The following is a 12,009-nucleotide window of genomic DNA, read 5'->3' on the forward strand; positions in this document are numbered from 1 at the left end:
ACCCAAGATAATAACAAGACAAGATAATAAGAGCAAGACTTCATTCTCATTAAGCAAACAAAAACTTTATCGTGAAAAAAAAAAAAAAAGCTGGCATTTCAGCAAAATTCATTGCACATTTTTGCAAAAACATATGCACTAAATCATGACAGCTCTTCAAATTGACTCAAGTGCTACCTGGCATTTAAATGTGTCATGATATTTTAATCAGTTTCGACTGTTGTGTAAAGGAAAGCCCTTTAAAGGCCTTTTATTGTAGCAAGACCTCTGGATTAGTTTATTGGCAAGTATATAATTGACAACCACATTAATTTTTATCACAGGCCTGGTTTAACCTGAATAGTCAGTGACTCCTCAGCATAACCAGAAGAACATGTGTGGTATTAAAATTTCAATTATTATTAACCATTAGGGCTGAGCCAGATACTCAGCTGAAATGAGTATCCGGTACAGATATAGCAATTTTGACGAGTACGAGTACCATACAAGTAACACAAGTCAATATCCGTGCTGGACTGAAGGGAAATCCTGCGCAGGGTGTACTGTCCACACCCATTGGAGGGGAAACCAATCGGTGGCACAATTTAAAAGTCCAATCTTAAAACATTATTTCAACATGTCAGATGATTATTTTAACACGGTATCTGTACTGGAGAAAAAAATGGTACAATGAAAAACTCCCATCTGTGGGTCTTTCTCATTGTCCCTTCTGTTTGCCTTCATTTTCATGGAGAAGTGATCCCACTGAATGGTGGTGACCTACATCGATATTTACAACTACTTGATTGAGTCTCTTGGTAAGATCATCATTGAACCACATTGCGATCCAAACTCAATGTAATGTAAATGGTTTAATAGATACGGTTAGTGGTGTGCTCACTCATCCCTATTATCCATTATAGTCTTATTCGGACTCAAACATGATACATATCAGCCCTGAATGAAGATACAGTAACTGCTCAGCTGTACACATCCACACAAAGTTAATCTGTATTTCATTCATAATTGCATTTTTGGGGAGTCTTTGCGTGGTTTCACTATCCAGCGCTCTGCTGTAGTAATTGCTTTGATGACTTCTCTGAATAAGTGCCAGCTTGCTGTAAAGTAAATGTAAGTGCCTCGTCCCCCCTGTTCTCCTGATATCTCTGGTGTCTTGAATTTACTCTGCACTCTTGTACCACGTTGATTCATAATATTGGATCATGTTTTCTCTGGCTCTCTGCTAATGTGCTTTTGTGTCTTTGTCTCATGATTGTGACAGTAAGTGAGATACTGTGTGCACAAAAGTGAAGTCAAGATTGCCTTGACTATCAGATTTTGAATGGTGATGTTTTCCAGTTGATTTTTCTGGCCAGGACTGTGTACCTTTTAGACATACTTATGGAGTAATAGGCTGTTAGATAAATGCTGACTCATTATGACGTTTGCGTGACAAAGCAATTTAGGTCAGGAATCTGATCTGAAAATGAACTGAAATCTGATTCTTCTATGTTTCATTAAATGCTTTCTGAGAAACATTTCTCTCCGAGAGGTAAGACTGTCTGTCTTAAGTGGATTTGTCCTGCATTTTACTTCATTTCTGCTATGTTTCCATTTGTGTTTTACTGTTAATTAGTATTTGTGTGCATGTATTGCGACTTTTGTGTTTTTCAGTGTGACCTTTCCACAATGTTAACCACATTTTTAATGCATTGTCATGAAATTCCTTTGAATCTTCCTCTGACTATGCTCCAACAGGTTGTGTGGTAAAAAGCTGTTTGTTAATTTAATAGTTCTCTCTGCTTTTTCCATTTGACTTTCTCATCATTTTATACTCACGTCCTCTGAGCCTCCTTCCTCACTTACGTATACTCACCTGTTCTTAGTTTCCTAATCAGCCCTTAATAATGCTCTTGGCCCAGCTCAACTCATTCCGATAACCCCCCTCCCCACCCCACACACATTTTCTGTTGTGCCGTCCATGCAGAATATTTTCCTGATTTTCTCTTTAACCTGCTCCCTGATCTCTCCGCTTGTCACCAACTACTGCATAGTGCCTCATTTTGCTTACCGTTTGACTTTTGTCCCTTGCCTGCCTCTGCCTGCTGATCCTTAACCAAACTGAACCATTTTGACTTAATATTGATGTTGAGTCATCCTAACCCTGAGCTGTGGGGTATAGGGTCAAAAGGTGCCCTGCACAGCCAGTAATTCTTACATTTTGGCACAAAAACTTCAAAGAAACCTTTCAGTGAAATGTTACATGCTATGATGTATGTTTAGTGTGCTTTCCCTTAAATTGTTAGACGCAGCTTCAGCTGAGCAGAAAATTTGATTAGGCAGAAGCTGTGTATTTGAAATACTGAAAAATGGGAGACTACCATGATCATTAGGAATATTTTGGTTCCATTTCCCTTGAAGAACTGAATTTTTACATCTCATTCTTACAGCAAACGTCCCATAAAATCTTATTCATGAAGACCTTACAACTTTGCAACCATGGCTACATCCACGTCTACTGCCAAATCGTGGTGTGTATTTACCCCTCTGTCTCTCTCTCACCCACCTCCTCTTTATTTCCCAGTTGATCAAAGTATGTTTGAGAACTCCGTCGCCCAGGAGCAGAGCCCCCAGGTCTCCAGGACAGGCCATCTGTCGGCCCGATGCTCCCCAGCACCAGCTTATCACAACCTGGGGTCCAGTGCTGTTGACTCCCCCTCCTCTGGAGGCCAACAGAGGCTGAAAAATGCCATTAACCTGGGCAAGGCTGTTGGGGCAAAGGTCAGTATGGCACATACAGAAATGGACCACTGAGGCTCGAAGGCCCTCATGTAAATTTGTCCTTTAAACTCTGAGATATAAGTTGAGTCAGATATATAGAACCAGGGTGAAGTGTTTTTTATGCTACTGTCACATCAATTTAGATAAATATCTGACTGAATAAGCTGTCCTTCCTTCCTTCCTTCCTTCCTTCCTAGGTCAATGATTTGTTAAGGCGAAAGGAGCCCAGCCACCTCGGGGATATTGGGGTCACCGAGGTCAATAAAAATGTTAGTGTTGTGTGGAATTGCATGGACCAACTCAACCAGACTAACAGGTAGGAAGACAGTGGTTTAAACATCACTCTGCCTATGTGTGTGTAAACGAACTTATAGCTGCCGCAATTAAAAACTTGTTCTGGTCACATTAACACTTTCACCACTGCCTGAGCTAAGGGGCAGCATCTCACAAAGTTGGAAAACCAGTTTAACCCTTGTGTAATGTTCATATTGTTCTTACTCAGCCAGCGTTTATGGGTCTGATGGACCCGTTGCATTTTGTGGCCTTTAATGCCTCACAAACACTTTTATTTAGAGAAACACAAGAAACTTGTGCGACAAAAAATGGACCAGACTCAGTGATCACCTTCCTAGCAACAAACTTTCACACTGCTCTATGTTCTCTACAGATAATATCCAACTAGGCCAGTGAGCGGTGATAGCTATCATGTCTTTGGTGTCATCAGGTGGGAACCTCCTTTCACCGGTGTTTCGTCTAGTTAGGCCCACAACACCTCCAGAAGGCTAGACCATGAACACTGGCGTCCCAGAGTCACCCCCTAATGCCAGCCATCACCACTCCTCACACAAAGACATCTCAAACAGCACTACTGTAAACTACTCTGACCTCTCACCAACTGCACCAGTGAAAGCGGGGTGGGGCTACAGACCCTGGCTCGGGTAGGGGGGAGAAATAGAAGAGGTGGAGATAAAAGTAGGGATTGGATACAGACCCTGGTTCGGGTAGGAGCATGAAAGTATAGAGGGTGCAGGAGGTGGAGGCAATACAAGCTACACTAGCACACTAGCAGATTCAGCAACTAAATTCACCTGAATGGTCCTATACTCAAACACTCCAACCCAGGCCAGCTCACCTATACTAACTGCATGGTGTCAAAGAGGCACAAACACAAAAGGAACTATCTCAAGCACCACTGTCAACTACTCTAACCTCTCACCTATTGCACCAGTGAAAGCGGGGTGGGGATACAGACCCTGGTTCGGGTAGGGGGGAGAAATAGAGGAGAGAGAAAAGTAGGGATGGGATACAGACCCTGGTTTGGGTAGGGGGCATGAAAGTATAGAGCGTGCAGGAAGTGGAGGCAATACAAGCTACACTAGCACACTAGCAGATTCAGCAACTAAATTCACCTGAACAGCCAAAGCCAACACTCCAACAAAGGCCAATTCTCCTAGGCTAACCGCATGGTGTCGAAAAGGCACAAACACAAAGAACTATTTCAAGCAACACCACTGTCAACTACTCTAACCTCTCACCAATTGCACCAGTGAAAGCGGGGTGGGGATACAGACCCTGGTTCGGGGAGGGGGGAGAAATAGAAGAGGTGGAGATAAAAGTAGGGATGGGATACAGACCCTGGTTCGGGTAGGGGGCATGAGAGTATAGAGGGTGCAGGAGGTGAGGGGAAGTACAAGCTACACTAGCAGGTTCAGCGACTAACCTCATCTAAACAATCCTATATTCAAGTAAAATCAACACACCAACATAGGCCAACTCACCTGGACTAACCACATTGTGGCAAAGAGGCTCAAACAGGCCACACCCCCACTTAAATACACTTCCCCTTCCTGGATTTCTTCCTCTGCTTCTCCCTAGAGTCTGTCTATCTTAAGAGCTCCCCCTGCTGGGCCCCCAGCTACTATTACCTCTTCTAACCCAAATCCACTGACTGGATCTTACTGCCTCATCTGACATTTCCTTCACTATTTTCCTCACCTCTGTCCGCTTCCTCCTAACTCCCTCAACAAAGCAACAGCAGATCTTGCTACAAACTCTCTACATCCTACTTCCAGTGGACAAATCCTAACCTTCCATCCTCGCTGCTCAGCATCCTTACCTAAATCTGCATACCTGAGCTTTTTCCTTTCATATGCTTCTTCAACTAAATCCTCCCAAGGCACAGTCAGCTCTATGAAATATACTTTCTTTCTACTCCTAGACCACAAAACTATATCAGGCCTTAGATGTGTGCAGGCTATTTCCTGGGGAACAACAAGCTTTCCTCCTAAAGCTACCTGCATCTCCCAGTCACTAGCATCCTCTAAACTGCCTTGCTTCCTTATTATCTTATTAACTTTCCTTCCTTCCTGCACAAACTGTATTGCAACTCTCTTTGTCTTAGACCCTCCTAAAACTGCCTGCCTCCGTATATCTTCAATGCCTGCAGCTAAGCTTTTTAAAACCTGGTTATGTCGCCACGTATATTGGCCTTGTGAGAGACTAACCTTACAACCGGACAAGATGTGCTTTAAAGTTGCAGTACCTGAACACAACGAACATACCGGGTCTCCATTTACCCAGAGTTTTAGGTTCTGGGGAGTTGGCAAAACATCATATGTTGCCCCGATCAAAAATCTAGTCCTACTTTCCTCCATACTCCACAGCTCTTTCCAACTAAGCTTTTTCTTCTCTACACCTTCCCAGTTCAACCACTGTCCCTGCTTAGCCTGAGCCACTGCCCTCACACCTCTTAATATTTCCTCCTGTCTACGAACCTGCTCCACAACTAGCTTCCTCTTCTCTTTGGGACCTGCTCTACTCCACACCGGTTTGCCTGAGCCAAGCCCCAAGCCTCCCCGGCCTATCTGTACATTACCCACAATCTCGGTATGCCTAAGAGCTGCTTCTGCTTCCTGCACTGCCATTCTTGGATTCCATTTTCTCCCCTTGGTTGGGTTTGGAACCACTTTACTAACAACCACGTCTTTACTCCCAGATAACAGGAGCTCTGTCCTAACCTTAGTACATTTAAACTCCTCTACTGGACTAGATACTGGAAGCTGAAGTATGCCTTTCCCATACAATGCCACAGTGCTTAAACATCTCGGAACCCAGAGCCACTTCCTAATGTAAAAGCTTACAAGTCTTTCCATTTTCTCTGCAACAGATATTGGAATCTCATATACTGACAGTGGCCACATCAATCTAGGAAACAATCCAAACTGCAAACACCACAACTTCAACTTTCCTGGAAGTCCTGATTTATCTATTCTATCCAGTCCCTCAGCAACATCCTTCCTAAACTGCACTACCTGTTCTCTGTCATTCAAATCTGCCTTGTACCACCTACCTAAACTCTTTACTGGTTTTTCCCTAATTATTGGAATTGCTTCTTCATCTATTACAAACTTTCAATCACTTAATCTTCCTCTACTTATTGAAATACATCTAGACTTACTAGGCTTGATTCTCATACTAGCCCACTTTAAGTTTTTATTAAGTCTCTCAAGTATTCTTTTCATACATGGCACCGTTGTAGTTATCAACGTCATGTCGTCCATATATGCCCTACTTGGTGTAAGGCGCATCCCATCCTGCCGCCTCTCTCCACCTACAACCCACCTAGAGACTCTAATAATTACCTCCATTGCCATTGTGAATGCTAATGGAGAAATCGTACACCCTGCCATAATACCTATTTCTAACTTCTGCCAACCTGTTGTAAAGCCTGCCGTACTTAAACATAGTCTGATATCTTGGAAATAGCTTTTTACTAAATTGACAACTACTCCAGGCACTCTAAAATAATCAAACGCCTCCCAAATAAGACTATGTGGCACTGACCCAAATGCATTTGCTAAGTCCAAGAATATCACATGCAAATCTCTTTTCTCACTCTTGGCTGCCTGAATCTGATGCCAAATCATGCTAGTGTGCTCTAAACACCCTGCGAAACTTGGTATTCCTGCCTTCTGTACTGAAGTATCTATTAAGCTATTATTACTGAAGTATCTATTATTCTCTGTCTCTGTGCAACTACATTAAAGAAAATCCTCCCCTCTACATTCAGGAGAGAGATCATACGAAACTGACTCAACTCTGAGGACTCTTTCTCCTTAGTAATAAGAACACCTCCTGCCCTATGCCATGCTCTGGGAATAGACTGTTTCTTCCAAACTATTCTTAACTGCCTCCACAAAAACTTTAGGATATCAGGTGCGCTTTTATAGACCTGGTAGGGGACTCCATTTGGCCCTGGGGCCGAAGAAGCCTTCGCACGCCTGACTACCTCCTCTACCTCCTTCCGCCTAGGTGGTCTAACATCCATTTCTTGATCTATCTCCCCTAATGGTGGCATGTCAGGTGGAAGTCCTACTACTCTATTCTGCTCAGAATCTGAATATGTATTTCTCAGGTACTCTTCTACTTCTATCTTTGTTGCTTTAAGCTGCCCTCCCTTTTCCTGGTTAAACAATCCTTTAACAAACTTGAACGGGTCCCTGTAAAATGCTGTTCTTACATATTCTTTCTTTTTTCTCTTTTTCCTAAGATTTTCAGCCCTTCTAAGCACAGCTAGCCTACTTCTCAACCCCTTTTGCAACACATTAATTCCCTCTCTCTCTTCCTCTGTAGCTATTTTCCACTGCTTTCTTAATTGTCTTCTTTCTTTAACTAATTTCTCAATTTCTCTTTGCCGTCTAGACTTAGCTACCTGTACTCTTTCAACCCTCTTTCTATCTTGCACCCCAAATCTTTCGACACCATAAGAGTAAATTATGTCTCCCATTTTTTCTAATCTATCACTTGCGTCTCCTAATCTACTCAGAATTATTGACAAGTCCCTGTTGACTGTCTCCCATCCCTTGCTACTATTTGCCCGTGGCCATCTAAATCTAGCTTTCTGCTCCATATTTCTCTCTCTAACTGGCCTATTCACCTCAATGTCAGCTGCATCCCTTCTTATAACCTCCTCTTCCACCTCTGTGGCTGTGTTGTTGATATCCTTCGAACTGTGATTTTCTACCTGTCGCTAGATTTCATCTGACTTACTCAATTGACTTCTTACAAAGTTCTGATCGATGCGGCCACACTGCCCTTCCTTTCCCACACATCTCATTCTTCCTTGATGCACTCTAAGGCCTCTGACTGATGTTATTTTCTGCCAACCACAAGGACAAACCTGGAGCATCTTTTCCTCTAATCTACTGCCTTTATTCCCTCCAGCCACACTTGCTATGCCCTTCAAACTATTCTGCCCACTTCTAGTCCTAGAGAATAGGTCCGTGCCCCTATCCATCACTGAGTCACATATCCAACTCATAGTCTTATCCGTTCCAGTATCTGTTATGTTAAAATACTGAACAGATGTTTACCTTATCCCAATTACAAGCAGTATAAACAATATATATGGTTAATATTTGCCATTTACCTTTGTTAGGTCACATTTATAACTTAATATTTAAAACATAAGAAAGAAAATCAATTAAAATCAAGATGTGAGTGGAAACAAATTTACAAGTGAAGCAAGGTTTTTCAAAACTACTGACTTTTATTTCTTTGAACTTGAAATTTAACCCATTCAGGTGCACAACACAAGCTGAACACATGAACACAGAGTAAACATATCAGTCAAGACAACACATCAGCCCCATTGAACACATGGCCTTTAGCCACTAGGCTATACAACACATGAGGGGCAGAGCTTTACTGTGTGTGTGTTGCAGATATACTTTTTGCACTTGATGCATGTATATCGTGTTTTCCTGTCCATCTTGGGTCTGCACACTTGGCACCGCTTCTTCTTGTTGCTGGTGTTCACAACCTAGAATAATGAAAAGATCAGGAATTTTACGAACACCTCTCTCTCTCTCTCTCTCTCTCTCTCTCTCTCTCTCTCTCTCTCTCTCTCTCTCTCACAAGACGTGAGTACTGCAACAGCATCACACACTTCAGGCTCTGCAGATTGTGGTTCTGTCGGTTGGGTGGACAGGGCACTAGCATTCTCCTCCTGAATCCTCCTCACCATGGCTGCAGAGGCTGGGGTTCTGGGGATATGTTTTCTTCTCTCAATTTGTGGTCTCACCAATGCCTTTCCCAGATCCTCAAGAAAGAGCCGTCTTTTCTGGAGCTTCACTCGTTTCCACTCTGGGTTCAGAGCCATCCAAATGACAAAGGCATTGTACGCTGAGATGTCCAACATGTCAAAGAATATCACCAGTGGCCAGCGTAGAGTCCTCCGTTTGCAGCTGTAGGCCGTCACCAGCTTGTCCATGTTGTCTACCCCTCCTTTTGTGGCATTATAATCCATGATGATCTCTGGTTTGTGATGTTCCTGGTCACAGATTCTTCCATCCCCGTGCAGTGTACTCATGAGTACCACATTCTTGCCTTTCTTTGGCACACAGGATACCAGGGATGTGTCAGCCGTGTATGGAAACTTGGAAGATTTGACAGGCCTGTTCTTTGAAGTCAGCAGTTGAGGTGGGAGCTCTGACCTGTTTTTCCTTATTGTTCCCACCATGGTCAGCTTCCTCTTTAGGAGCTCTTGTCCCAGTTTGTGCGAGGTAAAAAAATTGTCGCATGTGATGTTGTGTCCACTGAGTCCCTGAGACATGTCGAGGACAACTCTCATTCCTCGGTTTTTCTCAGGGGCTCCTCCATCAGGTTTCCCTGTGTAGACTTGTAAGTTCCAAGCATACGAGGAAGTGGCATCACAAGCAGCCCAGATCTTTATACCATACTTTGCAGGTTTAGATGGTATATACTGCCGAAAGGGGCAGCGGCCCCTAAATGGCATCAGCTGTTCATCAATGGTGACGTTTGGCCCAGGGTTGTACAGCAGGGGGAGGGTGGCGCACCCACTTGTCCCACACTGTCCTGATGGCAGCTAGTTTGTCTCTCTGCCATCGAGCTGGTCTGTCATCTCGGTTGTCAAAGCAGATAATCCTGGAAATGATGTGAAAGTTTTCCAGAGACATTGTTGCACGGAAAATTTCTCTGCCAGTTTCTGCATCCCACAGGGATTCTGCGGATTCCCCTTTGGACCTGAAAACTCCAGCAAGGATGAGAACTCCGAAGTAAGCATGTAATTGGGTTTGGTCCATTTCCTTCCACCTCTCTCCAAAAACACGTCTTCCTTCTAAATTAGTGCAGTCAAGAATAATTTCCTGGATGGAATCTGGGATGAAAAGCTCAAAAGAAGACTTGATGTCCTGTGTGTGAGTAACTGCCATCCGTGTTGGCCCTGGTTGCATCCTTATCACATTGGCAGCCTTGCGGGGTGGCTCTTTTCTTGGGAGAGAAGACCATTCAATTTCAGAATTTTTTGACATCCATATTTCCTCACTTGCTCCATGCTGACTGGCTTGTTCTGGGCCTGGGGCTGGCTGCTGACTGCTTGGTCCTGGGGCTGGCTGCTGACGGCCTGGTCCTGTGGCTCGTCTTTGTTTTGGAACTGGCTGATGCTCAATCTCATCATCTTCTTCAGAGTCACTGTCAGACTCTGAATTTTCAGAAATGTGATCCTCAAATTCTGAAACCTCTTCTTCTGAATCCTCTCCCTCTACAGCATCATCAAAAACTTGTCTCTCTTCCAAAATCAATTCCAGGGCCTTCTGCGCAGAGTACCTTTTGGCCATCTTGATCGGTTGTGATAAGAAACCACACTGGCAAAGCTATAATTATAGGGTCCCGCCTCCAATTTGTAGCAGATAGACAGAGGATCAAATGTGCGAGAAAATTTGAGCAGACAGTGTTGACAAACAATGTGTGGGAACTGTTTCTGCACCTGCGGTTCCCACACAAGGTTGCAACATTGTTTGTCAACACTGTCTGCTCTCATTTTCTAGCACATTTGACCCTCTGATGTTCTGTGTACCTACACTCTGTCCTCCTCCTGTCTAGGCCTGCTGTGTGTGTGTGTGTGTGTGTGTGTGCGTGCGTGTGCGTGTGCGTGTGTGGTACACAGAACATCAATTTCCACACTTCTATTAGCCCCGGGTCCAGTGGACCCGGACATCTTATATGTAATAGAAATGTGTAGGGGGGCTTTATGGTGTGTGGTCATTAAATATGTATTCTGATATATGTTCTTCACAGAAAATGAGCCAAAGTCAGTGAGTCTCAGTTTGAAAAATTAATTCATTGTATCATTTTTCTTTTAATAAAAAATGAAAACGGGTCCCACAAACCCGAACACCACACAAGGGCTCATCCAAACATAATCTATATTTCTATTTATATCTAATGTTTTTTTGTGATTTTGTCCTGTTTTGGATGAAAATATGAGCTGCGCATTGATTTTTATGATAAAAACCCCTGAAAAACATTGTCTCATTATAGGCAAAATTATTAAACTACCTTCCCTGAACTAAGTGTTTCTCAAGCTGAATAATTTAAGATTTCCCTGTGAAATATGCTATTAAATTCATGATGAGACATCATTCTGCTGTGGGAGGTCGGCAAATGACTAGTCTTTTTTTTTTTTTTTTTTTTTTTTTTACTTCTTATATTCTTTTCAAAAAATTGAAAAAGCCTATTTAATTTTGCATTCATTACAAGCTTGCATACACGCACACACTTGAACTTTTCAAGTTGTGTGTGTGTGTGTGTGTGTGTGTGTGTCTGAGTGTGTGTGTTTTTGCTACAAAGGCATCGATCCACTGTCAGTCAGGCAAAAGGTAAATTTTCAGCTGCTCTGCTTCCTCTCGCCACTATTCACTAGACTGTGCGTAAATGTTTGATCATTTTCCTTACTGGTCCACCCGCAAATAAAAATTCAATATATCTCATCAGCTTTCATTTTTTCCTTTAGATTCTAATACATTTTCTGAATGGAGCTTATGTAGTTAAAATATTTTACATTATTTTTCTCCCTTTCATAAATCCTTTCTTTTATCAGTCTACTTCATGATGCCTCATAATAGGTCTTCCGAGGTTTATTTCTCACCCCAGAGGCTTTGGTTTGACTCCAGACCGAGACCCCTTACTGCACGTCTCTCTCTCGCTCTTCCTTTCTTCTTGACTCTAATTTGACTATAATAGAGGGAAAAATAACTTAAGGAGAAAAAAAAAACACTGCTACTGATGTGTATATCTACCCTCCAGATACTGAAGACAGCAATGGAAAGCAGAGTCATAAATAGAACATTAATTTCACCTGACAGCTTTTTCTTCTTCGATTACTCCATCCCCCTTTCTTTTAATTTTTCTTTCTCCTTGTCATCATCCACATCATTGACTTCCTGTCTT

General features: G+C 42.8%; 1 protein-coding gene and 1 pseudogene across 1 annotated transcript in view; one reads left to right on the top strand and one right to left on the bottom strand.

Annotated features, from left to right (window-relative positions):
• Positions 1-3,446, top strand: part of nos1apa (nitric oxide synthase 1 (neuronal) adaptor protein a) — a 163,882-nt gene extending 160,436 nt beyond the window's left edge. The window contains exons 11-13 of the mRNA XM_029499236.1: positions 2,564-2,760; positions 2,958-3,076; positions 3,428-3,446. Of these exons, the coding sequence (XP_029355096.1) occupies positions 2,564-2,760; positions 2,958-3,076; positions 3,428-3,431 (320 nt within the window). The 3' untranslated portion in view covers positions 3,432-3,446. The remainder of the gene's footprint in view (positions 1-2,563; positions 2,761-2,957; positions 3,077-3,427) is intronic.
• Positions 3,447-8,338: 4,892 nt separating this feature from the next.
• LOC115042171 (piggyBac transposable element-derived protein 4-like) lies at positions 8,339-10,397 on the bottom strand (annotated as a pseudogene).
• Positions 10,398-12,009: the final 1,612 nt, after the last annotated feature.

The sequence above is a fragment of the Echeneis naucrates genome, chromosome 4 (genome assembly GCF_900963305.1).
Source record: "Echeneis naucrates chromosome 4, fEcheNa1.1, whole genome shotgun sequence".
NCBI classification, from domain to species: domain Eukaryota; kingdom Metazoa; phylum Chordata; class Actinopteri; order Carangiformes; family Echeneidae; genus Echeneis; species Echeneis naucrates.